Raw genomic sequence first — 27493 nt, forward strand, 5'->3', positions numbered from 1 at the left:
TCTGCGACCTCATTAATGTGGCCTATAGTGCCTGTAGCCATAGCGCCATGCTGTTGGCACGGTGGCTATAGGACACGTCACTGAAGTCGCAGAACTTTATGCCGCGATCTCCGTATCCATATTTAGAACAGCGAATAGTGAAACACGGGGAAGAGGAAGGGATGTTGCATTGCCGACCTAGAAGCGCGTGTCATTTACGACGATGCAATTTCTTTTGAAACTAATACTCACATTGTGCGAAAAAAGAGGCTGAGGCGGGTGGGGTCAAAGCTAGTTAACCCAGGGCTGCCAAGGCGCGCGCCAGAGGAAAATGAGGAGAGAGAAACAATGCGAGTGCGAGTCAATCAGCCCCCACACCACAAGACACGACTGTCCATACCTGCCTCTAAATGGGCTGTTGCACACTTTGCAGAGCTCAAACGTGGGCTGGGCTCAGCCTGCAAAAATTTGATTCGGAAATATACTAGGCTCGTGTTAAGCAAAATTTAGCCGGTTCCCCTCCCTACGGAAAGCCGTAAGGATCAAGTGATGAAGCGATTTTCGAATCCGGTTTTCGACTTTTGATGTCCGATTTGTGGCCCGTGCTCACCCTACCAAAAATCGCAAATACCACATATCACGCCCACATACTATACCCTCTCCCTGTGCCTCTATTACTACTTCAAATATCTACTTTCTTTAATTCTTCTCTCTCTCTCTCTCTCTCTCTCTCTCTCTATATATATATAGATAAGAGAGGGGGCTTATAGGGGGAAAGGGGAGGGGGAGGGGGGGCAAAGCGAGGGAACTTAACCAAAAATTTATGTCGCTAAATTTTTAGTACCTATAGCCTGTAACTTAGGGACCGTAGCCCTAAAATTTAGCGATAAGTAGCCTATAATTATAGGGCTTCCTTTTCCTAGCGAGTCGCGTGCCTCGACCCTCGCTTTTCGCTTTTCGCTTTCTACTTTTTCACTTTTCACTTTTCATTACTCGCCCTCCAACCCCCTCCCCCCCCCACACCCACCCCTCACCTCTCACCCCTCTCTTATATATATATATATATAAATAAGAATCAAAGAGAGAGTAATATTTTAAGCAGTAATAATAGGTAGAGGTACAGGGAGAGGGGGTGTGGTATGTGGGCGATTTTTGGTGGGGTGAGCACGGGCCACAAATCGGATATCAAAAGTCGAAAACCGGATTCGAAAATCGCTTGATCACTTGATCCTTACGGCTTTCCGTACCATCCCCCCCCTAAATAATTGCTAGTGTGTATGTTTTGAGTATAGGTGCGGGTAGGAATCCAGGGTGTTAGGCCAGTGAGGAAGTCCCTTTTGAGCTGGCTGAGAGCCACTACCAGGGTAAACAGTCTTCGTGAACCTTCTACGCACACCCCTGGCTTAATACACAGACCACTTTTTGCTCTGTGCAATGGATCCAAAAGCCCTCCGACCAGGCTTATAACCACTTAGAATAGGAATTCTTTTCCTCTAATCCCTATTAGGTGCGCTAGCAATTATTTAGGGGGGGGGATGGTAGCAGTGGGAGGGGAACCGGCTATTAAACTACTGTAATAATTTTGTGCAGCCAACATCTCCAAATTTCATCAGCGTGACGCTAAGGTTCTTTAGCCGCTAATACTCCGAACCTTCCACTAGCTAATCGGAGCCACAAATATGATTCGCACGTCCCGCTTATGGCCTCCTATTTGTTCTAATTGGACGCCTTCGGACTTCCGGTGGGCAGTCGGTTCATTATCTCCTGATAGACAATAGTATTCTCTCTTCAATGCCTTTGGTGTACGATTGCTCTCGACTAGCGAGTTTCAAAGGAAATTCGATTTACTCCTTGTCCACCTAGAGCTTTACGAAAGAGTACCCGATTCTGGATACAATAAGAAGCAGTTGCGAGGAAGTTCAAGATTGGGACGATCCAGTTCGAGTTAGTGGTAGAAGATGGAGCAACTGGGGGATACAAAGATTGCACCAACTTAGAGAAATTCATGGCCGGCCCTATCATGGAAGGCAAAGTGAGAATCGTGAACTCTTGCAGTCTGCATAAATTAAACGAAGAACATTGCCGTCAACATTTCCAAACTAGCTGACAGGTTGGCCACTCCTTTGATACTCGGCTACTTCCTAACCCAAAAAATACAGTTTAAAGTTCGTCCTTCAATCCAACCATCTCCATCGAGTCCTTCCAAAGTTTTGCTTCCCTCTCAGGATCGTAAGTATGCGAGATATATCCTACTCCAGCAATGTCGCCATCACCCTTGCCCTCTGGCGCTTCCTCACAATTTTCAAGATACCTTCCACCCTTGTCCTCCCACTCTCTTCCTACAGCAGCGACCACAGTCGTTGCTGCGCCTTGTTGTGGACTTTTCAATTTTTTCGTCGACGCTTCATCTGCTTTGAAAGCCGCAACCACTTGGGGATCTATATGTCTTGCCAGAGAAGTGTCAATACCTCCCGGGTGCAAACTCGTGGCATGGAGACCCATATTCCCGTATCGCCGGTCGATCTCGTTAGCCATATAGATGTTTGCAGTCTTTGACTGCGCGTACGCAGCCCAGGGATTATAACCACCCTCTCTGAACGAGTAATTGAATGGGCCGGTCGGCATACGGTGGGCTGAAGACGAGACATTGACAACTCGGGAGCGCATCGCAGGGGTGGTGCTGGACAACAACGCTGGCCTGAGAAGCTGAAACAGAAGGAAGTGAGAAAGGTGGTTGATTTGGAATTGCATTTCGTAGCCGTCTGCAGTGAGCTGGAGAGAGGGTATGGCCATGACACCCGCGTTGTTGATGAGGATGTTGATTTGATGGTTTGATTGCGTTAGAATGTTAGACGCTGCTGCTCGGACACTGGCAAGAGAGCTATTTTCCATTTTTATGAATTCGACATGCCCTCCTGGACTGTCCGGAAGATCGCAGAGAGCATGCCGGGCCTTTTCAAGGTCGCGAGCTGTGAGGAAGAGAGTGGCGCCAGTTTTGGATAGTGCTCGTGCAGTCTCAACACCAAGGCCCGAGGATGTGCCCGTTATAACTATAACTTTTCCAGAAAGGCTGCCTTCGAGATTCTGTGATTGAATGATTTGAAGGGCTGTTGGCCGAGCATCGCCAGGTCCTTGAGGATTGGCGTGAGCCAAGGCGTATGGACTCATCCTGTGTCAACGAAGAACTTCGGTGTATGGGCGGAGGGATTCAAAAATTCTTTAGGATGTTAAGGGTGCGTACTGGAAATGTGAGGGGTTCGACTATGTTGAAGTGTAGCCAGAGCTCTAAAGCCTCGGTGGGGGTGGGCAATTATATGACTTTTCTTATGATTACAGCTACTGGCATTTGCCAGATCCACTTGCTAATGGTGACTTTCTGACACGGAGTTAGGTTAAAGACCGAGAAACAAAAGCTCTCTAGGAAAATGTGTTGTTTCCATGATCCGGGCCTCCCCTAAAGGCTCACCAATTAAACGAAGCGTAGGAGCCACCCGCTTCGACCCCGCCTACGTGCCGCAAGCGTCGGCCGCAAGAGGCCACCGCTTCATGCCTTTTTGGCGGAATATCCTTCCGCAACTATTACACCGACAACCATCTATGCAGAGCAATAGAGAATCGCTGATATGCAGAGCCCAGTAGTCCCATCATGCGCTGAGAAAGCACAACAAGCGTGTGTAGCATGTAAGCTGCGGAAGAGGAAATGTGACAAAGGACTTCCACAATGCGGTTGGTGCGCGAGGTAAGCTGGGACATTGATGCGCAATCAATCAACCTTCGGGCAACTTAGAACGATCTGACAATAATGACAATAGTAAAAACCAAGTTTGCGATTACTCTCCATTAGGCCAACATGGCAACGACTCAACAAGCCAATGGTCATATCCCTCATCGCTCGACGAAAGCCCGCGAAAATCACCGCCCGTCGACTTTCCGACTATTCTTTTCATGGATCCATCAATCCTACAGCATGGCCAGATTGAGAGACCTCGTGTAACGTACCCTGTACCAACCTATGTTATGCAGTTTGTGGGAGATATGGCCGAAGTTATAACAACTGCCTCTACGTATTTCGAAACTGTTCATGTATGGATGCCAATCATCTCCAAGAAGCGTTTCTACGATCACCATCTTCAACTCTTGTTCCATTGTCAGCCAGATTTTACGCTCCTGTTCCTCGCCATGAAGCTCATTACAAGCATACTACCAGATGAGTTAGCAAACCCACGAACACCAGCATACAACGCCGCAAAACACTTTTACCTCGAAATGGAAGCCTCCGGCATGATATCCATTCAAGTCTTGCAGGCCGGCTTGCTTTTGTCACTTTATGAATTGGGACATGCCATATATCCTTCTGCATACTTGTCAATTGGCGCTTGTACCAGATATGCTTATGCGCTTGGTATCAACAAAGACGCAAAGACACAGGCAATCAAAGTGCTTACTTTGGTTGAGCTGGAGGAAAACAAGAGAGTTTGGTGGGGAATTATTATCTTAGACCGGTTAGTACCTTGTTTTGGTTTATTTCCCCTTCCCCAGACCAGACTATTTGCCAGTCGCCATTAGCCATTGGTTGTCATCTCATGTAAATGATCTTCGGTGATACATCTGACGTTATTGGTAGATTTTTAAGCACTGGCAGTCCAGGGAGACCCTTGGCAACCGGAAACCCTAAATTAAGTGATCCTTTGCCAGCCAATGATGCTGCGTGGGACGCAGGTGTGAGTCTGAAATATTAAACGGTCTTTCAGTAGTAATAAGTAATACAGGTAGTGGAAGCCACTTCGGCTACCCTATACTCTCCAACAAATACGCATATGAGCAAGTTCTCGTTGCTATGCCAGACTGCAGGGTTGCTGGGACAAGTTCTCGATCACATCTCCTGCCCAGTCCTGAACCAGAAAATGCACGATGAAGAAGGAATTCAGCTGAATCAAACACTCCAAGCCATGATCGCTGTCTCAGAAACCATGGATCCACCAGACAATGATCAAATAGGCATGATCTACAGGTATTTCTCCTGTAACTTGGCTTCTACCAAGATTGGCGTTCGAAACTGTCTAATACAAACAGTATAGCACTCTCATGACTCTTCACAGTATCCCCCTTTATACCAGCAACATGCTTCATGATAGCACAGACCGAATTCAACGTGGTAACACGGCCTTAGAAACGACGTTAAAGAAGATGGCTAAATGCTTGCCAAACAAGTCGATGCACTTAACTCGAAATCGTGAAGCGGTTTCACCTTGGGGTCTCTACTGTGTATACCGAGCGGCTGTATTATACATGCAACGAATTCGGGAGACTGGGGACTCGGGTGCGGTTGAGAATCTATTGCTCTTGAAGCAATCACTCAGCACAATAAGAACAAGATGGAATGCTGCAGGTACACGTCATAAACTCCTTGCAAAGTGGATCTTAGCTCACGATCTTCCAGGGGTATATCTTCAGTTGCTAGAGGTGCATGAGGTGGTGGGCAATGCGTGATTACTCGTCTGTTTCTGTAGCACTCTTGTACTTTGCAAGCCATGCTCTGGTTCTGCCAGGAAGAAAAGTCTCCGAAACAAAACTTGCTTAGTATTCAATATCACTGTCTGAGCCTAACATCTAATGGTGCTTTGAAGCCCTTCGGCTCGACAGTGAAGTCTCCCAGAATTGTCCACCACCAATACACCGACCAACCTCAAAGGCTTCGATCCCAGCCCTACAACGCCTCAATCCACTCCAAGGTTGTTGATGGCTCAAGTCTCTCCCAGTCATTCGGATTTATGTATATGTTCCTGATGATGCCCTTCTCATCCACCAACAGACTCGCAGGTACCGGGACCCCAAACGAGTCATCACTATTCAGTGCTACTCAGGAGTCTGCATCGCCAGCATAGCCCTTATTGCAAAACTCGAATTCAGTAAAGAAACATCAAGCGAGGGAGAAACCAAATGCTGCTAGATGAAGAGCACAGCGAAACTGCAGAGCTTCCTCAATGACAAAGAGAGCCGGTCCGAGGTCTTTCCCATAGGGCCATTACGAGAAAGCATGAATAGCAGCAGGTGCAACAAATTGACGGGTCCGAACAGAACAAAAGGCATAAATTACAGTGTTAATAACGTGGGCTGAATGTTGAGCGTTTTGGAGACTATTGGGTAGTGCAGGGCTGGTGGGCTTGTACTCGAAAGCGGCCGTGAGAAAGAACGTGGAAATGAAGAAGAGTAGTGGAGAAGAAAGAATCTTCGAGCTTCGTTCACGCGGAGCTTGGGAGACTCATACCGCGAAGATCAATGTGAATATTTCTCGAAGGCGACCCGGGCTCGACCAGCCCGATCAAAAACTTCCTCCCGAGTCTTGTAAGCGTTGCTTCAGGAGGATGAAGCTGATGCTTACAGGCCACAGTTATTCAGATCTCCTGCGCGGTTCTGAACTTCGTAGAAACATACTAGACGTACAAACGTGTTGGACATGGAAATGTGTTAGATATGGAAACGTGTTCAAAGTTGGATACACTGGGCAAAATCAAGGTGAACGTGAAGGAAGCGAGAAGGGTTCCAAGGCATTTGGTGCGTGAAAAAAAGGAGGAACGTGGGCTGACGCTGTCACGAATAATGTTACGCTGAATTAGCGACTAGATTTCTCTTAATAGGGCAGGTAATGACATCGGAGGGCGGCTTTTCATTATTCCTAACTCAGGCCTATTTCGGCGATTAATTCTCTAGTGCGTTTTGCCTTTTCTCAACCTTAAATATTTACTTCTTCGTGTTGATATCTGCTTGATTCTCCTCCGCCCACCCAAGCCTGCAAGCCTACCAACAGACTGATTTGCACAATAGTCTTCCTATAACCTCCTCTAGGACTTCTTCTTTGTCTCTACACAACTTTATTTAGCAAACAATACACGAGCCGGTATGGAGGTCGATTATAACGCGAGATACGGCAACCCCGCATATTTGGTGAATAGCTCCCGCTTTGGACACCTACTTCCATCTGACTGACGCGTTTCAGGTTTTTGATGGCGAGCTATTTTATAAGACGTCGATGAACCTTGTACGCGCTATCTTTCGAAAAATGCACATGCACTCCTACTCCTTACGCAGTGAGGCTGATTACCTATTTGTAGCACGAACTTGATGGCGTCACCTTCGCGATTGTGGTTGCACTTACAGACGAGAATGATGACGACCTTGAGCCGATGGAAGCAGGGCCAGATTCGGTGGTACGTTTTTTTTTTACGAGACACTTGCGTGGCTGTGTTTGTTAATCAGCCTCAGGTCTTCAATCATGCAGTTTACCAAAAGTCGTGGATGACTGATCCGGTATAGTTTTGAAGAAAACTGCGTTTTGAAGCTGCCCTGCTAATTGCTCCTAGGCAGAAATCGAGGACGGCATCTTGAGGACTGTCGAGAAATCCGATTCCAGCTCTGCATACCCTCTACCTCCCATAATCCCGACCACCTCCCGAATTCATCATTCGTTACCTCCTGAAGCCGGAGTGGCGTCCTTACCTCAAGCGAACTACCCTGCCACTCCGCAACCTCAATCTGGACAGCTCTCAGCTATTGCACCTCCTCAAAGTCAGATGAGATCGATTGTCATGCCGCCTCGAGCTCGAGCAACCAATAATAAGGCTTTACAACTGCTATTCGATTTGCCCGCTCACCAACGTGCCGGCGTTCAGATCATTTATCCTTCCCCGTTCAACCCGCGCATTACTTTACTGCCCGGTCAAATCAAACGCCGTTCCAAATGGGCAGAAGAACATACCCGCTACCTCTATGAGTTGATGGAGCTAGCCATGTTACTTCTGAACCGGCCTCTTGAGCATGGAGACTTCCCCGCCATTACGGAGGCTCTCCATCGCCAATTCCGAGGCACGTTCTCTGGAAATGTTCCATATCCGCTTAGGGGTTATAACACAGTGCACTCCTATGCTACGAGGAAGCAGCCGTATGACAATTTGCTGAGACGCGTACTTCCGGACAAGGTTGGAAACAAGACAACTTTTCGACCTCACAACCATCAGTGATGCAGGGACGGAAGGGAAGAGACAGAACGACATGGATACCTTATAATCATTAGTGATGCACAGAGAGGAGAGCAGCGCGAATACGGAGGGTATTGTTGTGGATTAATATGTGTAGGACTATGGCAATGTGTTGCTCCCACATTGCTGCATGAAGAATGATGGATGGAGTTTGCTTCCTTTTCTTTGCAAGTTTCCCCGCCACACACAACATGTTTGCGTAATCGCGCGTCGCCCATCACCCGCGCTTAAGGGGGGTCTCTCTGCTTGTTTTCTTTTCAAAATTGTCTTTACATTCCAACGAGGGCGTCGGATGATTTGAAAGTGGGGGAGATTGCTATGGCATTCACGAGTACATAGTTTCCCTCTCAGTCAGCCGAGACAATCAAGCTTACATCTCCCAATCCATCCATCACCTGCTCGCTAGCAATAGCTTCCTTCCCCTAGAGCCCAAAAGCAAGAATTGAGAACCAATAATTCAAAACTAAGTTTTGGAGTCCAAGTACCGGGTCTTATCTGAAGCTGGTGTAAGTATAGAGAAATCAGATAGCCTGATTCTCCTCGGTCTTGATCGTATGCGTCAGCAATGCAATTAAATAACATATTCTCAAAGTCATTCCCCGCGGTCCGAGGGCTGAAAAGGCGGGGCCAGGTGTGTGTGGAGCCTGTGAGAGCTGTAGAATGATGCGTGAAATATACTAGCCGCTTTTTGATTGATTTCCTCTTTTAAAGGTAGGAAAATAATTGATATATATAACAAAAGTAATTTAAAAGGTGCTATAATTTTTTTAAAAGACTTCACAGATAGTTTGCAGTATAGCATTGCTGCGAAGGACACAGTTAGGCAATGCCGGTTCATTGGGATTCCAGGTGGGCAGGAGAAGCTGCTGCTTTGTAGGAGTGAATAAATGAATCACGACTTTAGATAGATGATTGTTTGCTGGGTGCATTGATTATTGGAAGGGATACAGAGGGTTGAGGAATTGGACTAGCTCTTTCCAGAAAGTGATTTTTAGACCGAATTGCGGTTCACGAATAGACTTTGCCCCTTTTTAATCCTTTCCCCCTTGCAGATACCTTATCAATGCTATACTGTATGTGTCCCATTTGTGAATTGTTTCCAGTGCTCTGCACGTCATTGGCGACAGATATGTCAAGCCTGACAGGTCTTTCAAGTTCGCCAGATAAAGCAGCCCCAGAGAGCAAGTCCAAACTATCCTTGTTGATCCCAGATAGTACTACTGCTATTCCAAACCCTTTGCCAATTGGCGAGGCGTAGAAGGTAGCAGCTAAGATAAACATCAAAGCAGTCAATATTGGCTGCATCGCAAGTAAGAGGTACAATAACCAAGTAGAATCGAGGGTTGCCGTAGTTGCTATGATGAGCTCGTTGGTGGCGGGATAATTGTATTCAGACTGTGGCACCGTATTGTCTTCCATAATCGCCGGCAACATTTGCGCAAAACGAGCCCAATAAGCGCTTGCAACCGCAGTTGTAAAAGCAGGAACAAGCCACGAGGACTTATTGCGTGCCTCAGCGTAGCCGAGTAGAGAATGAACAAGCACCGACAAGGTGTCTATTGGGAAAGGCGTGTAGTTGCTGATTGAGAGCAGAGTCTCGCTGGTACGCGTGCCGTCGCAGCTTCCATTGACCAGAGCGACTGCAGTGCTGTTGATGCTCCATACGCCTGAGCATCTCTCGCGCCTTGTGTTAAACATTCGAGCGGCAGACTGGAAGGAAACGCCCTCAGGCGACGATAGATCGGTGATAGAACCAACCCAGCTTATATTGCCTCGGAAGTGGCACAGAATGCAGCAATGTCCATCGTCTTGAGTTAAGGCACCAGGCAGATATCCTATATTAAAGTTCTGGTCGAAATCTTCGAATGCTGTAACGTCGCTAGTGCCGAAGATCTCTCGCCAGAAGGTTTGGTTGTCTCTGAAACTGTCGAAAGAGCTGTTGTATCTGGTGACCGTAGCATTTACGGTAGCACTTATTCTCCAAGAGTCATTTCCGTTCAGGCTGGCTTGAATCGAGGACATATAGTCTGGCAGAGGTAGGTCAAGCAAGGCGGCAGATTCGTTGTCGGGTAGCAATGTATTGTAGCCATACGCTGTGGCTTGAAGTGGTGGTAGGACCGCATCATTGGTGGATGCTGCCATGAAAGGCACATTTGAATTGATCATGTAGTAGACAGAGTTGTTCATGGCATTGTAGTCTCCAAGAGGGGGTGGTGCAATCCCGTAACGCCGCAGAGAGCTGGAGATGTTGGGGTCGATCACGGCACTGCTGTGTCCTCCGGTAAACCTCTTGTACCCAATACTCAAGGTAAGTGGTAGGAAAGTGAAGAAAAACAAAGTCAATCTCCAAAAGACGCCTGTTTTTGAGAGTGATATTGCATTTCTCAATATCGCATCGTAGTTCTGCAAGCGGGAGTCGCCCCACCTAAACTCTATGATCAGAAATAGCCGCGGCTCAATCCTCTTCATTGCCAAGTTCATTATGCTCAGCAAGAACCCAATGATAATAATCTGGCCATTAAAACCTAACCGCCAGGAAACGGTCAGGTGCGGCGTGACAACGCAGATGGAAGCGGCTAGACATACAAACGAGCCGAAGACGGAACAGAGGTCAACTATATCCAGTGTAGGTTTTGATTGTGGTTTCCCTATCGTTCGGAAATTGAGGGTGTCTCCATCGAGAGCCGCGGGGCTCAACTCAATTGAGGTCGCCTGTGGAGGAATATCGATATGCGAGTATCTAGCTCTGGCGCTTGTATTAAAAAAAGGCATTACGCCTCGCTCTTCGTAATGTTTGCAAAGAAAAAGAAAAAGAAAAAGGAGTGGGTAACAATAAACTGAGGAATGGAAAACGGCGGTGCGGATGCCATTTATCAAGCAGGTAAACAGGATTAATTCAGAGCCTCAGCTGAAACACGGAACCGCATTAAGCACCCTGCATGCTGGGGAGGGGGATGTAGTACAAAGGTTATTGGCGGACGTTGATTTGGCTGCATGCTGTGGAAATATTAGCTTCAACAATGGCCGTGCAGCATTCCCATTGGATGGGATCCGGTGCTTTAGGCGCTCCCACCCGTTGCATACTGTAGCTCCCTAGCTTGAGGAGAGGTCTGTTCCGGCCCCAGGTTGAAAGCTGATATATCTAGTGGCATTGGCCTGGGCTACGCCACGCCGCGTAACGAAGCAAAGAGGGCGAGTACCTGAGCAGAGCAAAGGCGACCCTGCTCACATGAGCCTGAGGACTGAAAAGGCGGAAACGTTCACGTAGTATTACAGACTGAACGGAAACGCCACCCTCTGCGCGGTCCTTGCGTACCCAGACTCTCCCATGTCACCAGGGCCGGCGAAATCCTTCTGTTGTTTAAATTGACTGCCTTGTTATTCTTCTTCCATGTCTTCCCGAGTTCTCTTCACCGGTCGTTGATACTGTCCAGGATTCAAACGATACGGACGACGGAGAAACGAAGAGTATCTTTCTGAATTGGGACAAGGTGGCACTTAACCGTAAGTGGTCTTGCTCGTTGTTCGTGCGGCGCCACTCATCAAGGAAAGCTGCTTATCGAAGAAGAGAGGTAGATCAATCGCCTCCCGTTTCCATCCAGCGAAGACCGGAGGTTGGCTTTCCTTCTTCTGTACGCCTCCGCAGCACTTTATCGCCCCGAGGGCAGTAAGTTTTCGGGTGAGAGCTAGCTTTTCAGCCTCAATCCAGTTGAACTGGCCCTTGCTTGGTGAAGTTGATGCCAAATATCGAAATCCAGAAAGAGCATTCAGTAGTCTTGAGTGGGCAGTCAGGATCAAAGCTATAAACACTCACTTACAACTGCAGAATTATTCAAACATAATGCTAAATTCAGAAGCTAACGGGGGGAAATGATTGAAACTCATTTGCAGCCCTGATCATGGACCACTTCCAAACTGCCGGACATTCCATAATCCCCTTTCTCCTCACAATGGCATCTATGCTCCGCACTCAATGCTCAGCAGTCTTCGACTTCGCGCCCCATTCGACCGGAAGAACAGTTCCATTAAACTTCGCCATTGTGAGCCCAAAACGAGAAAGAACGCGAGGTTCCCACTGCTCGGAGAAACGTTCTTCGGTGAGCATGGGCGTGAGATCAGTGATCCGACCACCGAAGATTGTCAACATTGTTGACGAACTAGATGCTGGTCAATAAGGGAGGAAAGAAAGTAGGCGAAAATGCATACTTCGAGCTCCCAAATATATTATGGAAAAGATTTTCGGAGTAGGCTTGATTGGTCTTCCTTGCATCTTTCCTTCTTTTGGACAACGCCCGTGAAAGGTCAGGAATGGTCAAAAGCGGAGAACCATCAGGCATTTTTGCAGTAGCTTCTTTCAGCAGATCATCAACGAGCTTCAAATCTGGCTTTCCCTGATCTGGAACGAGGGCTGCATCTTGCCTCGTGAGACTCGCGTCATGCTCGATGGCATTATGCAAGCTCAATTCCGCCAGATCGAAGCGGCCGGTCCAATACGAGCGATTCAAAAAATCCGCGGAGAATTTGGGCACGAAGAAGCAAAAGGAAGGGGCGAAGTTGAAAGTCTGCCGGACAGCGGTGTTGAGTTCTTTGAAGGATATGTTCTTCCCATCGTGCGGGAGGATGCCATGATTTGCCAGTGCGTTTAGCATTGGGCATGCTGATCTGGAATCATCGCCTTTAGGCGGAACATATTCTGGCCAAGTGAGATGGTGGCCTGCGGCGTGGGCGGGGACGACATGGCCGGGTTTGAGTGAGGGAGTAAGGATGTTGATGATAAAGAGCCCGAAGTCCCAAGCTAAGACAAATACGTTGATAAAGAAGCCAGTAATCTTCTTCAAGATGCCCATCTTATATGTAGTCTCGGCGTGAGTTTGGATGCTGAGAAATGTGTTGCAGATTAGGGACGAGGTTGACCTGAAAAATGCCGACCGAGAATTTGCAGGCGATGGAGGGTAACACAAGCCACCACGTCACTATTTCTGATTGCGTTAGTTCAGTTAGCGACTGCAGTGCCTGGTGGAACAGGGCCACTTACGAGCGTTAGATTTCCCGACAAATGTACAAATCACAGCTCTCAGTCTCCTGATTGGCTGAACTTGCATCACCACGGCATCACAAGGACACTTCTGCATTCCTTTTTCAGCATGCCTGCCTTAGTTCAACAAATAGGCCACCCTAAAGTCGCTGCTACAAATGAGAAAACATCATACTGCTGAGCTGCGCTAGAACTTCTCTCGATTTACACAGGGCGAGTAATGAAAGCTGGTCCATTTCAGATTGCTAAACTTGGTTGAGGTATTTAACTAAGGATCACCGTGGCGTGCACCATTTCAGGTTTTCAATGTCCCACCTGAACATTGAATTCAAGAACCTTGGATTTACAATAGACACAGAGGAAGAGGAACATTGAGAAGGTGATATTGCGAGTTGTTCTCGATTCATTTTCCCAGCTGGACATTGAACATTTTGGAGCAGCAGGATTTCAATATTCAGGCTTGACATTGGGAAACTGAGAGCAGCAAGATTTCAATATCCGTGGGATGGTTCCAGTCAGTGTAACATTTGTATTTCGGAGTATGACTTGAACACATGTACTGTAGAGAGCTGTCTTACGACTTTCGATGCTGAGATCGAAACCTTCTCATTTCCCTCCACTATCGCTGCCTCCGACGCCACCTCCAGTACCTCCAGTGCTTCCCAGGACTCGCAACTCGAGCGCGCTATAGTTATCCTTGCATTGCTTCACGACATACGAGTGTACAGTGTTGTATCCTCTCTCTGGGTACTGTACACCGTTGGTGTAGGTGCCTCGAAATTTTCTGTGCAAGGCTTCCGTGATGGCTTGGAAGTCCTTGCGTTCAAGGCGTCGACTCAACTGTCCTATTGCTGTCTCTATCAATTCCCACAGGTATTGATTGTGTGTATCGTTCCAAAAGTAGCGCCCATGTTGACGGCACGAAGGGGCATTGTTGGCAGTCGGAACAAGGAACTGACCAGGCCGTTGGTTGGGAGGTAAGTCAAATCCTAACGGCAGAGGAGCAACTGAGGTGGCATAAGGACAAGAAACAAGGCTAGGTCGAACGATGGATGGCGTTTGGAGATTTGGAATCTGTGTATCGAGCTTGGCTACTCTTGGTACGAAGTCTGGGATCAGGTGCTGTAAATAATTAGTACCACGAGTGCAAGATAGAGACTGGAATACGTACTGGTTCGAAATCACACTTTTGGTAAAGACCCCCGCGGAAGACCTGCACGCCTGATTAACAATGCTATTTCAATGCCCCACAATCACTTTAGACTTTGCTTGATTTGAGATGCTTTGTAATATCACACAGTCACTTGTGACATTGGCTGACTTGAGCTAGGGCTCAACTCACCAGATACTCTGGGCCCTTCTCCTCCGGATCGAAGTCATCCTCGCCTTCCAGCACTGCCACTAGAAAGCTGTGGTCGCCTTGAAATGCGTTTGCCGGACTGAAGCTTGTCTCGGTATACAGTTGGCCGTCAAATACAACCTCGTTGGGGATGCCGTTATGGTTCGCTCCCTCATTGCTGCCCGCTGCCTTGATATTGTCGACGCCGAAATCAGCTGTCTATGAGAGATTTGTTTGTTAACAATAGTCCCACACAGACGTCAAACACTGGGAGAGTGGGCACCTTTGGGCTTTGTTCGTGGGGAGGGCTTTCTACATCGAAGAGACTGTGTTCGAGGATGGGGCTTTCTACTTCGAAGGTGCTGTTTTCGTGAACCGGGCTTTCTGTTCCGTGTTGAGGAACGACGCTCAGAGGCATGTTGACAGCTTCTCGACGCGTGGGGTAAGAAGGTGTGTGAGAGCTTTCAAGACCTCGAGCCCTTGTTATGTCGTAGACGTCTTGGGTATGGGACTGGAGTCATGCTTTGCTCTTCAGAAAGTTGAATATGTGTTGGCTTTTCGCGAAGCAAAGACGCGAATTTGGATAGCTTCGAAACAAGAAAAAGCGGCACTAGTTTTGAAAATTTACACGAATATGCTTGTACGTCATTCACAGCCTTGTTAATAGCGGTGAATTGGCTATCTGACATATTTCGAAGACAATATATTCTATTTCAGAGCGTCAGAAGTTTAGCTCTCAAGCAATGCCCAGAATTTGGAAAAGGGGGCTCGCTTAAACCCCTTAAGATGAACGTATGTCACCTAGAAGGCAAGTGAGTTAAATAAAACTTATATATCACCTCGACCGGCTTCGCCTCTGGAGAAGGAGAAACTTGCCCCAAAGTAGGCTTTATAGAATCTTATTTTGACTAATTGTCTCGAGTAAATTAGCGCCATTGTCAAATCTAACTAGCGTTCATGAAATCCCACTTCTATATGCCCTTGTATTTTCATTTGCAAATCAAATACCTGATAGGCTTTTTACTGAAGCTGAGACAAGGTTTTGTCAGTGTTTTTAAGCGTATGACTATTCGGAGCGCCAAGATCGAGCCTAATGGTTTCTTTCTTCTTCAAATCTACCAACATTGCCTTCCTTTAATATCTCGCTAAATTACGCTGCAGCAAGTGTTCGGGATCGATTTGGTAACTTCAGAACTGTCAGTAACTCGAATCCCAAAAGCAATGACCATTCAAACTAAGAGGTTAGTGAAGCACCAAGTCCAAATATTTTGCATTTCGAGAGATTCCCAATGATTAGCAACCTCTAAAACAGTGGGTTATAAATTCCTCAATTCTCATCCATAACCAAACTCACACTTCCTTTCCACAAAACCACTATTTCAATATCGAAAGTTAAGTAATACTATAATAAATCGTGGTATATTAACTCAAAACATTATACAACTAAGTCTATCAACTATACATTTCTCTCGGGACCATTAAAACTCACATCCAGCACCATCTTGAAGGAAGCTAATTCCACATATAATGATTTTTCGTCCTTCCGCCCAGGTTCCCGAATGTACAATTCCCGCCTCCTAATAATACCAGCTGTCCATCAACAGGAGGTGGGCGATATATTATCGTCAACAGGTTGCAGACCAAGACAAACGCTGTGGTCTGTTCAAAAGTGAAAGATCACGGGTCTATTATCTTATTTATCATGTCGAGAGATGTCCGCATTTCAGTTCAACAAAACTTATCAGTCCCGGAAAGTACGGTTGTTGACATTATTCAAATCTTGCCTGGAAGAAACCGAGAGAGCGAAGTTTTGTTAGGAATCCATCTTAGCTCTCGTGGGAAGGGATATATAAAGGAGCCACATCCAACAGAATTCGACTATCTGTTCAACGTGTTTTAACGGATGGACTGAGTGGTCGAGATGAGGACGGATAACTTTGTCATTAGCCTTTTGATGGAAGGCTTTTGATCTACGGGCCTCATCTGGATCAACTTTCAGTGGTCCGAGTATCAAGCTTGCTTTTGCGAGACATATGTGGAGATACAGGTCATAGCCATAAAAGGTGCGGAAGTGGAAGGAAGGTCTGGAGAGAGAAGCTCGGTGGATGGGAGGAAGCTGAGCGACTTTTGCTCGGAAACACGGGTCTCTCCTCTAAGGGCCTAAAATTAAAAATGGTGTTTACAGATCCATGACTACTTTAAATGACTAAATAAAGGCATACGGCCATCTGGTCTGTCCCCAAAACAGACCATGTGGTAGAAAACTCTAACCCACGCGTGAGCCTTAGCCTCGCCCTCGAAATCCTCTCCTCCCTGGAGAAGATCTCTTTTTACCAAACTGGACCTTACAACAGCGAGCCATAGAATCTTTCGGTACAACATTTGGTTCGGTTACAAAGTGCAATGTTCCACAACCTGTGCATCTGTAAAGATTGTTGCCCTCATGAACAAGCTTTCGTGGTCCTTCAGTCCTCATGCTGTTTATTACTTCCTCGGTATCCTCTTCGCTAGCTTCCTCTTCGTCCTTCTCGTTCTGCGATTTCTTGTTCCTCCTTCCCCAGCTGGAACCTGAGAGAACATAATCATCCAGAGATTGGTTATCGTTGGAAGGCACAGGCTCTTGGGGAGGCCTACGAGGAGTACCGTAATCCGCGATCGTCGCCTCGTCTTTCGCCATTGATTCGAGGGTTTCTCTCGTGCGTGCAACAGCAGCGGCCTTAAACTCGTCTCCGTCAGGATCACGGGTAGCTTTGTGTGCAGCTCGGGCCGGTCTCGATTTTTTGAGATCCTTGAATGCCTTTTCGAAATTAATCTCGTTGCAAGCACTGCCGTGCTCACCAACACGATCGTCCCAAAACTCGCAGAGCATGTCTGCCAACGCTTTTGACTTTTCATTCACCTCCTCCTCCCTTTCAAAGAATGACGGACGTCTGTTCTTCCTCATCTCCTCTTCTGTCTCTTCGTGGAATGGATGAACGTAGTTCAGAGGCAACTCGAAAAGCCTGAACTCCTCATCCTTTTGCTCCTGGGCTCTGAGCTTGGTCGCATACTCTTGGGCATCTGCCTTCGTGACCCCAACGTCCTCTAGCTCTGGATCTTTAACATTTAACGTAGGCTTCCGTTGCTTCCTATTTTGTTTGTTCAGCTCCTTCCGGGTGAGAAGAAGGGCTCGGCGGTGGATGTCTGAAGGATGGGACAGCGCACGGCCTTCTTGCCCAAGAGACTCTTCTAAAACTTTCTTCAAATCACTATCAATCCGAGCTTGTAAGTCTCGAAGCTCTCTGGTTTCGAGGGCCTCCTCTCTGCGTTTCTGAGCATTGTTGACACCAGCTTCGACCTGATGTTTCACGTTTGCTTCCTTGTTCGTCCTCTTCTTAAAAGCATTGCGCATTCGTTTTGGCATTGCGCGCGGGACATCGTGCTCCTCCTCCTCCTCTGGTTCTTCAGATCTTGTAACCTTTGGCTCAGGCTCTTCTTCAATGTTGACACAGGTTGACAGGAGCTTCTCGTATGCTTTGACGGCATTTTGGAATTTCGCCGTCGCTCGAGAGTCGTACGGGTTCTTGTCAGGATGAAGCCTAAGAGCTGTCGCGTGGAAGGCTTTCTTGATCTCATTTGGGCCAGGCTTTGAGCGAGCGTCGAGCCCGAGTATGGCATACAAGCCGGCAAACGTGGGTGCCATGGTGAAGTAACGGCGTTTAAAGGTGGTCAGAAGAATGAGGTATGCGATAATGAACAAATCTGCCTATCGAGAGTTGCGAGTGGGTACTTTCGGACTCAAAAGAAGTCGCGGTAGTGTTTTGTTGGTATTAAATTATATGAAGGCTTACTTGAAGAGTTGTGTATGGTGTCGTATCGTGGGTGGCTTAATTTTTATGTCGTCGTGTGAAATACGTTTGCGAGGAAAGGTTTGGAATTTTAGATGGTTGCGAGGTGTAAAGTGAGAGAATCCATCGGGGTTTATACATGTGCGATATGATTCTCAGTTCGAGTTTCAATGCTGGAGTTGCCAGTCCAGATTCCAACGAGTTCATCTTGCGGGGCCACCTGGAAGGCTATCCGTCGCGTCACTGCTCTAGTATACGACGAATTGAGGGTAAAATAGTTTAATTTGGGCTAGTTACACTTAGATCACCGCCCAACGAAATTTAGTGAAGTTCACATTGAAATAATTTATGACGGGCAGCTACCAATGCCAGAAACGGCAAAGGCTAGGCACTCCCCGTGACCTGTTATAGTACCGGGTATACCCGCACCTGTTGCTAAGTCTGACAAGTACAGCCCTTGTCTCTGGGCCTTGAGAAAGAAAGTCAAATTTAGCTGTAGCGCACTGGCGGCCAATCCCCACGTCCATTATTCCCTAAGTGGCAGTCGGAACAATCTGAAGGAACACCGTTGGGAGTTTCCATTCTACAATCCAGGGATTAGCTTGCTCTTCATCAGATCAGAACTGGAGGGGTCAAGGCTCACCCTTGGTACTAACCCACAACTCTGCTCTCTCCTGGTCAATGGAGAACACCACCGGGGCGAATTGTGGCGTCCCACCCAATCCATTCCCAACCCCTTTGAAATACAAATCTTTACTATCACCAAACATTCTTGCGGCCTCCATATCAACCACTATTAACCCGCCCGCCCCATTATCCAGCAAATTCGAGAGGTAGACTTTTGACTGCGGGAGCGTGTGGTTCGTGTTGTACGAGAGAGCGAAGGACGAAGGAGTGAAGAAATCAGGGGTTGAGAATACGATGCCTTGCCCATCCGCTATTTTCTGCTTGAAGTAGAAGGGAGATGCATTGGAGCCAATGTGAACCAAGGAGCCTTGTGAGGGAGAAGAGGAAAGGGAGATATAGCCCAAGGATTGGATGCCGTGGACGGTTGGCTTGACGATCTTGATGGAGAACTTAGCGGGAGGGAGGAGAACGGCTGGGCTAGCTGTTGGGGCAGGTGCTGCGGCGACGAAGGTCATAGAAATGAGAGATGCTCGGACCACAAAGGCGAGAGTGAGACCAAGCTTCATCTTCAAGGAGAATGGGAAGTTAGATTGTACGTATCTGATTCGAGACGAATTCAGCTTATGAAATTTGGTTCGAATGGGAGACTCACAGGATTAAACGTGATGCTTCTTATAGCCGAATTTCAGACGTGTAAGCTCAAGAGCATGATGAAAATAAATACTGACTAATATCAGGGGAATTAAAGCGAAGAAACTTTTCTGCATTGCAAATGAAGAGCTATGATTCGTGCCACGAGTCCACAGTCGCCAAATTCGCAAAGCCATTGGGGTGGTGAGTACACAATGGTCAGGCCATTACACACCTGAGACTTCAGTCCATATTTAGAAAGGCTTGCAGTTCCAGTGCTCGAGATCCCGTATCCTAGAATGTCTAACGTAATCGCTGCCAGTGGGTCGAAGTGAAAGAGTTAGCTCAGCCATTTTCCTCGTGCATCAATGATTCTCTTTGCAATACGAGAAGTCCGGTTGTCTATTGGAGGAGGCAAAAGAGGCGTCAGGCCTCGCTCCACTCTATCAACTTGCAGCATGCAGTAGTCTATTTTTAGAAATCTTGAGAGGAAGAACCTCAATTCTTTTCGGCTGGTGAAAATGCGAAGAAGAGAGACTCTCAATTGCAAACCGGAGAATAGTACTTCCCACTCTTGTTATTCATGTCTCTTCTTAGGGATTTAGCGTGATATAATGCGAGTGGAAACTCATGGTGAGAGCGATTTTACTTTTCGCTTCAATGCCCCGCGATCTTGATTTAAGTTACATCCCTAAAACTTCCAAGTAATAATTCCATTCATAATTAAAACGAGCGAGGAAAATTTGCTAGGGGTAGTAAATATTGTATGAAATATCTAGAAATGAATAATAGTATCGAGAGATGCTGAGATTTAGAAGTGTTCCGAGACTTTCGACTCAAATGTTGTGTATTAACCGAGATCTAAGGGGCTTCAGCTAGCGAAGAAATACACGTCCACACGTAACTGCGCAAGTCGATAAAGCAGGACTCCCGGGCATTATAAACTGGCTCGACTGCTATTGGTAACTTGATAAGATGTTATGGCACTAAAGTCCGTCCCCGCGCGGACATTAGATTGGTGAATGGCTTCGCCTAGGCGCAAGTCAACTTATATTTTAAACAGAGTCATTCGCGATTAAAGGAGAACAAGCACAGTTTTTGACCGAATAACTTATTTGAATTATAAATCACTCCCAAAGGAAGCGGCTTAGCGATAAAAGGCAAAGGATTGTTTCATACTCAATATAAAAATCGAGAAACTTCCCGAGATAGTCAATTACCTCTTCCAATCGAAACTCCCAAGACAGCTTCCCTTCAAGCAGAGAAAGCCACTGACAAGATTGCTTATTGTTTGAAATAACTTCAAAATCACATTTAGTATGTGGCACTACCAACCGGAGGGTACGACATATCTGAGGGATTAAGCTGTATATGCATGGCTTTTTGCTTGTGGTCAGTCCATGATCCGATGTACTTGCCTGATTTTACCACGGGACGCAGATAATAAACTCATACCTTCACTTGAATGATTATTCCCGCAAAATAGAAGAGTCGCATTATCCAAAAGCACGCTGGGCTAGGGGCGGTAGATACCATTAACACGGCTTTATTCCCAAGCATAAATAGACACAAAATTTCTCCTAGAGGTCGACTTCTTCTCTCCTTCCCCTCATCAAAACTTTCATGCAAGCTTCACCAAGGAACTACAACAGAACTCAACCATAGCCTCTTTACCTCCCCTGACAGCTTTCTTAATAAAACCAAAGCTCTACAATCAATCCTATACTCACATAGAACCAACCACATCAAGTAATCTTACAACCACTCGCAAACACCTCATCCAAGGAAAACTGTGCCATCAGTGTAATACATGATGCAGGTTATGCGCTAGATGCTGCAGCAGTCGGCGAGTTGACTGCTACTATAAGGCAAATGGGATGCGCTGTAACCTCCGCATAACCGACACAACGGAGATTACCCTCAATGGTGGAGGCGAAGGTCGAGGTTTCGGAAGGGGCGGCGGTTTGGAAATCTAATTTTGCAAGCGCGGTTTTTGGTGGTCGTGGTTCATCCATGACCCACTTGCGCGACTTTTACGTGATTGTGGACTTTCTACATACAGGTAGACTACGTACATCTTTCATAGTTTGACAAACCCAAGATGTACTTTCAACTAACCTGCCCTCTCTGAGTTTCTCACTAGTATGAACCATGAATATCAATGTTCACACAATACAAGTTGGGTCAAAATATCAATGGACTTAAAATACAAGTGTAGAGGATTACGAATCAAAGCACTGTCTCGGAGCCTGTGTTTCCGAACGTTTGCGTGAATTCTAGCTAGTAAAAAGCCTTCCCGTCCGTGCCGTCGCAGTCCAGATCACAACCCCTATTTTTTTTATTTTAGCGAGCCTTGATTAGTCCAGTGACGAGACCAAACAATAGAGGGATCGTCAAGGAATAATCATGAACGAGAGAGAATTCCTCTCTGGTACCGCTGACGTATTAATACATCTCATCAAATAACATCGAGATCATTCACCAGACTCCGTTCTAATATTGAGTAATCGCTTGATCTGGCTCAGACTATGGACGGAGCAGAGATTACCGAGGGAGGGGTTTTGGAACTTAGCATGGCACGGTATTAACGAGACTTGACACCGGAGCCTACAAACTTGAGACTTTAGACTGAGCATTTCTCCCCTTTACTGTTTCCTTGGGCGCACGGCAAATAGTTATAAGATGCTCTCGCGTGGTGGCGGACTAAAATGCTCACAACCGATCGCTGGCCGGAAAGATGCCTACTCTGTACATGATACACCGTTTAGGAACGAATTAGGGCAGCAATGCGTTAGAATTTAATCAAGACCTTAGAATGGGAGGAAATTTAATGCAAAGCTTGCTGCGTTTTGGTGCAGGCCCGAGAATCTGCATTGGGATTACGTTGAGCATGAACGACATCGCCTTTGTGGCTGTGAGAATGTTTCAGGGATTGAAGGCGATGAAGTCTCCTGAGGGCTAGGATGACCTTCGGAAGGTTTCAAGGTCGCCTTTGCACCGGCGAGCGCCGGCGATTGGGGTGACGGTGAGAGTCCGAGAAGCACATCACTGAGCTGTAGCAATTCAACCAATAGTGAACCGAATAAATAAATAACTAGATATACATGTTTTCTCGCGTACAGAGTGTAACCTATTTGCCCCCTTGACTTTCAAGAGTATCTCAACCGTTCCCATTCATAAATCATTCCTTGCTCAACAAACCGTGATGTACAGCCCCAAAGGACTAGGATTCCAATCCTGAAAGAAATACAAATAAGTATCCCCCACAGCGCTCATCTCAAAAGAAAGCGTCTCTCCCGCCGGACACGCAAAGCTCTCAACAAGCGTACTGCTCCCCTCGCTCAATGTAAACTCGCCCAGATCTTTCTCCACACTCGGAGCATTATCCCGGGTCGTGACTTCCGTGGCAGCCAAACTCAATTGAGAGAAATCAACACCTCCGGTGCCGGAAAATGTATAAGATGAGGTCTCCAGTTCCGAGAGAAGGGGGAGCAGGAAGATGAGGTTGCAAGTTGAGCCGGAGTAGGAAAGGGGGATGTCGAAGTTGAAGATTGTGCTGGTGTTGGAGGAGATAGTGCCGAAGTAGGAGGTTCCTGCGGCAGTGGTGGGGGAAGAAGAGGAGATGGGCACAATAAGGTGCGGGTATTGGTAGTTCCCTGATGTGGAACTTCCTGTGAGGGATGTGGTGACGCAGGTTGAGGATGATTGAACAGGAGTGGCGACGGAGCTTGTGGAGGTTACGATAGTTTCTGGGGCTGATGAGACGTGAGTGTGAGCCCAGACTGAGGTTGTGTCGATGGGCATTGGAACAATCGTTGTACTGCGGCTGTACTGCTCTGAGCTCGAGGGGAAAATAGGCACACTTCCGAGTGGTGAAGTGGAAGGGCTTGCGACGGGGATTGATGCGGTCGAGGGTGAGTATTGAACAGCAGGAGCCGGTGACGTCGAGCTCTGAACGACAACAGGCGTGGAAGCGGCTAGTGGTGAGGTTGGCGAGGCTATCCCACAATCATAGACGGTGACCGTAGTGACGCTTGGGGCAACTGAAGTAGCTGCTCCGCATCCACTAGCCGTCAGAGAGATCTCGACACACTTCTCTTGGCCAGTAACAGGTGTGGCGTACAGATTCCATTCCGTGTCTGATGCTGGGCAGGCGTAGAACACGGAGCTTCCGGAATATGTAAGGGTCTCATTGCTGTCGATGGCAAAGCCGAAAGTTGGGCCGACGCCTTGATCACATTGAAATTGCTCGACAGAAGCTATGAACGAGTCAGCAATGAAGGATGTTGAATTCGGGATGTATTTACGAGTTAAGATGCAACCACGACCTTCTGAATCAATAATGCCTCCATTGTTGATGGTAAAAGTTGCAGGTGAAAGTCCTCCACCAATCCTGTTCTGACCATCGGAGAGTTGGCCGATCGTTCCAAATTCTCCACCGGATGCGGTGAGTTCGAAAGAGCAGGAAGATCTTGGGACTGCAAAAGCAGACGCTCCTAGGATCAAGGAAAGAGCCACGAATGTGTTTATGATAGCGAATGAATGTATTTGAAATGACAGAGATAAATTTAGGTTTACTTGCATTGATTTCAAGACGTTAAGGAGGGGTTGGACATCCTCATATACCCCAACCCGGCTCTGACGTCCGATCAAGAAAAGATGACGTCTGGAAGGAAGCTGCTTCTTCTGACAAGTCTAACTTACCAAGTAGAAAACATAACGGAATCCGGTTTGCACACGACTCATACGAGGACGTACGACGCCAGTGAGGACGGATTCTGACAAATGGTAAGAGTACTAGCTTGCTGTTATGGAAGAAATGATAAAAATAGGAGATCCGAAAGCCCTGCTACAACATCTTGCTGTGAGAAGCCCCTAACTAGGTCGAGTCGGATTTATTTTCCGCACATGTGGACCGGAACCGTTGCATCATTTTGTGGAACTTGACAACTGCAGAGCCCGAGACGCTGTCGCCCCAGGAACAAACAAGACGGTTCAATCTTGAACGCCACTGTGAACAAAATTGGCATAAGACAAACGTGATGGAAAGTAGGTTAAACAATTCTTCACAGATCAAGTATTCAATTGAGGTGCTGATGCTTCTCAAAGGACACGCCAAATGACTCGTGATGGAGACGAGGAATGCAGAAGGACGTCCCTCTGAATGGATGCCAATTGAGGAGCATGAGGGGTTTGCCGTGATCGAGATCGTATTCAAGGAACGGTCGGAACCGCTGTTCGAGTGACGAAGTCTTCCGGCTGACGTGGGAGCTCGAAGTACCATTGAAGACGGTCGCGGAAGTCAGAGATAATCGGGGGCATCGACGGCTTAAAGGCTAGTCCGGGAGTCTAGAGAAGATTTTCATCCCGCTCCTTGCAGGGAAAACTTCGCAAGCTCGATCGATGGATGCTGCTAAGAAAAGAAATGGAGAAGAAAACGCGCGTCGACGTTGACGCGATCTTCAGAAAACCCGGCACGTGAGAAAACAGAGCAAACAGAGCAAACAATCCGGTTCTCCCGGTTGCCCGCGATTACTGAACAACCTCCGACTTTCCGAGGTCTCAACAAATATCGGTGAATCGTGAAGCTGACAACCCTTTCATCATGAACTTCTCTACAGCCTCGTGGTCTTCTCGGCGACTAAAGACTCGTCATCGAATTCAATGACTCGCAAGGCGGCAAAAGCATGTATTGCCTGCCGAGACAGGAAGCGCAAGTGTGACCGCTTCATCCCAAGCTGCTCCCTCTGCTACAGGTGGGCCCTCCAGACGCCAATTCTTTCACTCAGTCCGCTGTTTTAATCATTCTTACTAGGCTCGGACGTCGCTGCCAGTATGCGCCTCGTGTCTGCTTGCCGTCTCAGGATGGGAGAGGCTCCATTGTCGGCCTGCCTTCTCGACTCAGTGGACCAAGCATCAGCCCCCTTTCCTCGCCTCGTCTATTCGATGATGGCAACTTCATTCGCACCAATGTCAACAATATGATTACTGACAAGCTCAAAACCTCAATTGGAGATATCTCAGATATTAGAAATGCTGCAATCAAGTATTTCAAAAGCATTCATGTCTGGTTCCCCATTCTGTCAGAGCTCTCCTATTATGAACGCTTCACAAGTGTTTTCGCGCAACCATGTGCCGAGTACAGCGTCCTGTCCCTGAGTATAATGCTTATCATCACCACGCCACCCGGAAAGGAGACCTTGAACTCTTTCACATCTCTCTACATCCTGGTGAAGAGTTCCATTGCGATTGTTGAGGCAGCGAACATCAACTCCTTGGAGATCGTGCAAGCTCGACTTCTGGTTTCGTTATTTGAATTCGGCCATGGCATGCCGGCAGCGTTTATTTCCATCGCTGCTACAGTCAGGGCGGCTGTCGCTATTGGACTCAACCAGACGATCAAAAGTCCTTGCACAGATGTGTCGGCAAACTGTTCCAAGTTGGAGGAATGTCTCCGCGTTTGGTGGGGAATCGTCATGCTTGATAGGTAGTGATGGTTCCTCCCGCTGATTTTATCAATCAGCTGACGCGATAAATGCAGAAACTATACACTGGAACGAGGTGAAGGTCCATGTGCAACCCAAGATCTCGGAACACCTCGCCACCTGCCGAGGGATGGCAGTATCTGGGATCAGAAGGTCTGTCTCGACACAAAGCCTACTGCTCACGCTACTAACTTTTGAATAGATCCTATCCTCCGTTGAGCCATTGTCTTTATCCACCCCATCCAGCGTCCGAGTTGGACCCTTCGCAAGGCAAGCTCAAGTATCACATGTACTAGACATCCTCATAATGCACCTACGGGATCCCAGACCAAATGGCGTCCTCGACAAGGAAGAATCAGACCAAATTGCAAGAACTCTCACAGCTTTCTCTCTACTGTTGCCAGAGGAGACTCCCCAGCCCTGGCCGAGATACTGTGGAGCGATTGGCATGTGCTACAGGTGAGTTTTCTGATGTCACAATCAAACCGATCTAATAGAAGCCTTTCCAGCGCTCTAATGACAGTCCACGAATCTCGTCAAGACCAAGACTCCGCCCTACCTATCAAACTTGGGGATAGTCATTGTCCAGAATCACTGGCGTCCGCTTTGAGCCGTATCAACTTCATTGCGGGCCGATTCAACGAGAAAATCGAGCAAGTCGACGTCGAAGCCATATCGCCTTTCCCGCCCCGTTCACTGTACAAGACATCATCGATGCAATACAGACTGTGGAAGCAGACTGGCGATCCAAAATGGCTTGAAGCCGCTGAAAGGATGAAGTTGATGCTCACAAACTTCAGCAAGAGGTGGATGAACGCGGGTAAGGCCGCTTTCGTGGAAGAATGAATGAGAACTAATACTTCGAAGCAAAACTCCTAGATCAAATTGAAGAAGATCGCAAATCCTACGGAAGTGTTTCATCGAACCATAGCGATCCAAGTCTTTCCCATTCTCTAGTCACCCCTCCTTCCGAGATCTTAAAAGACCAAGACGAAGTCCAGACATCCAAGTCGTATTTTAAACAACCTCGCCAACAGGATAGTCAGTATACCCCTCCGGCCCGTCTGCATACGTCATCTCAACATTCCTCTCGGTCAGCCTCAATCCCAGCCGGATCTTCTCCACCAGAACAGGATTACTAATGAACCACTGTCCGAATGTAATGGCATCCAACTCACCCCTCTCCACCTCATCAAAGCAGTTCATTCCGTCATATCCACCAGTACTCAACTTTGGTGTCGTCTTCAACACTTCTTCAAACGGCCCCAAATTGATCTCCTCCACCTTCGCTTTCACACTCCCATCTTCCGCCGCTTTGTAAAGATTCGCCCACTTCACCTCCTGTGAGAGGAAGAGATCCGTTCGGGGCTGAGTGAGACACACATACGCTATCCCCCTCTTCTCAACTTCACTCAATACATAAGTGAAGGTGGAGATGGGATCAGCATCCAGTGACATCAACACTGTCCCCCAGGGGCTGAACCTCAGTGCAACCTTCTCTGGTCCGATGGCAGCGATGACAGCATCAAGCAACT

The 27493-nt window shown here is 47.4% G+C and overlaps 10 protein-coding genes across 10 annotated transcripts; 3 read left to right on the plus strand and 7 right to left on the minus strand.

The window, feature by feature from the left end:
• Positions 1-2139: 2139 nt before the first annotated feature.
• K444DRAFT_636785 (NAD(P)-binding protein) lies at positions 2140-3147 on the minus strand (the record flags this gene model as incomplete). Its single annotated transcript, XM_024884046.1, has 1 exon — positions 2140-3147. One exon carries the CDS (start codon positions 3145-3147, stop codon positions 2140-2142), a length of 1008 nt encoding a protein of 335 aa, XP_024728405.1.
• A 455-nt stretch (positions 3148-3602) lies between these two features.
• K444DRAFT_544687 (putative fungal-specific transcription factor) lies at positions 3603-5469 on the plus strand (the record flags this gene model as incomplete). The annotated part of the gene is made up of 5 exons (XM_024876072.1): positions 3603-3718; positions 3792-4481; positions 4604-4704; positions 4741-4990; positions 5058-5469. The coding sequence occupies 5 exons, from the start codon at positions 3603-3605 to the stop codon at positions 5467-5469; spliced, it is 1569 nt and encodes a 522-aa protein (XP_024728406.1).
• Positions 5470-6179: 710 nt separating this feature from the next.
• K444DRAFT_669286 (uncharacterized protein) lies at positions 6180-7997 on the plus strand (the record flags this gene model as incomplete). The annotated part of the gene is made up of 6 exons (XM_024887507.1): positions 6180-6324; positions 6364-6534; positions 6860-6924; positions 6977-7018; positions 7092-7187; positions 7341-7997. The coding sequence occupies 6 exons, from the start codon at positions 6180-6182 to the stop codon at positions 7995-7997; spliced, it is 1176 nt and encodes a 391-aa protein (XP_024728407.1).
• Positions 7998-8945: 948 nt separating this feature from the next.
• On the minus strand, positions 8946-10588 carry K444DRAFT_620601 (uncharacterized protein). Its single transcript, XM_024881742.1, has one exon. It carries the CDS (start codon positions 10494-10496, stop codon positions 9024-9026), a length of 1473 nt encoding a protein of 490 aa, XP_024728408.1. The 5' UTR covers positions 10497-10588; the 3' UTR covers positions 8946-9023.
• A 1397-nt stretch (positions 10589-11985) lies between these two features.
• Positions 11986-12862, minus strand: K444DRAFT_545441 (Cloroperoxidase; the record flags this gene model as incomplete). Its single annotated transcript, XM_024876135.1, has 2 exons — positions 11986-12172; positions 12222-12862. The coding sequence occupies 2 exons, from the start codon at positions 12860-12862 to the stop codon at positions 11986-11988; spliced, it is 828 nt and encodes a 275-aa protein (XP_024728409.1).
• Positions 12863-13656: 794 nt separating this feature from the next.
• Positions 13657-14807, minus strand: K444DRAFT_636790 (uncharacterized protein; the record flags this gene model as incomplete). Its single annotated transcript, XM_024884047.1, has 4 exons — positions 13657-14172; positions 14222-14263; positions 14393-14608; positions 14649-14807. The coding sequence occupies 4 exons, from the start codon at positions 14805-14807 to the stop codon at positions 13657-13659; spliced, it is 933 nt and encodes a 310-aa protein (XP_024728410.1).
• Positions 14808-16673: 1866 nt separating this feature from the next.
• On the minus strand, positions 16674-18071 carry K444DRAFT_707919 (uncharacterized protein; the record flags this gene model as incomplete). Its single annotated transcript, XM_024888172.1, has 1 exon — positions 16674-18071. The coding sequence occupies one exon, from the start codon at positions 18069-18071 to the stop codon at positions 16674-16676; it is 1398 nt and encodes a 465-aa protein (XP_024728411.1).
• A 491-nt stretch (positions 18072-18562) lies between these two features.
• On the minus strand, positions 18563-19409 carry K444DRAFT_636792 (uncharacterized protein; the record flags this gene model as incomplete). Its single annotated transcript, XM_024884048.1, has 2 exons — positions 18563-18685; positions 18873-19409. 2 exons carry the CDS (start codon positions 19407-19409, stop codon positions 18563-18565), a joined length of 660 nt encoding a protein of 219 aa, XP_024728412.1.
• Positions 19410-22552: 3143 nt separating this feature from the next.
• On the minus strand, positions 22553-24057 carry K444DRAFT_656742 (GPI anchored cell wall protein; the record flags this gene model as incomplete). Its single annotated transcript, XM_024886108.1, has 2 exons — positions 22553-23732; positions 23781-24057. 2 exons carry the CDS (start codon positions 24055-24057, stop codon positions 22666-22668), a joined length of 1344 nt encoding a protein of 447 aa, XP_024728413.1. The 3' UTR covers positions 22553-22665.
• A 982-nt stretch (positions 24058-25039) lies between these two features.
• Positions 25040-27411, plus strand: K444DRAFT_233501 (uncharacterized protein). The gene is made up of 6 exons (XM_024871250.1): positions 25040-25229; positions 25289-25960; positions 26015-26111; positions 26161-26417; positions 26468-26778; positions 26826-27411. Exons 1-6 carry the CDS (start codon positions 25138-25140, stop codon positions 27098-27100), a joined length of 1704 nt encoding a protein of 567 aa, XP_024728414.1. The 5' UTR covers positions 25040-25137; the 3' UTR covers positions 27101-27411.
• Positions 27412-27493: the final 82 nt, after the last annotated feature.

The sequence above is a fragment of the Hyaloscypha bicolor genome (assembly GCF_002865645.1).
Source record: "Hyaloscypha bicolor E unplaced genomic scaffold K444scaffold_182, whole genome shotgun sequence".
Taxonomy (NCBI): domain Eukaryota; kingdom Fungi; phylum Ascomycota; class Leotiomycetes; order Helotiales; family Hyaloscyphaceae; genus Hyaloscypha; species Hyaloscypha bicolor.

Bases quoted from the DNA above. Each gene is read 5' to 3' on its own strand.
- K444DRAFT_620601 (XM_024881742.1), bottom strand. From the start codon at position 10,496: ATGAACTTGGCAATGAAGAGGATTGAGCCGCGGCTATTTCTGATCATA.
- K444DRAFT_233501 (XM_024871250.1), top strand. From the start codon at position 25,138: ATGACTCGCAAGGCGGCAAAAGCATGTATTGCCTGCCGAGACAGGAAG. The intron at 25,961-26,014 runs GTAGTGATGGTT...CGATAAATGCAG, and splicing joins GGAATCGTCATGCTTGATAG to AAACTATACACTGGAACGAG. The intron at 26,779-26,825 runs GTAAGGCCGCTT...AATACTTCGAAG, and splicing joins CAAGAGGTGGATGAACGCGG to CAAAACTCCTAGATCAAATT.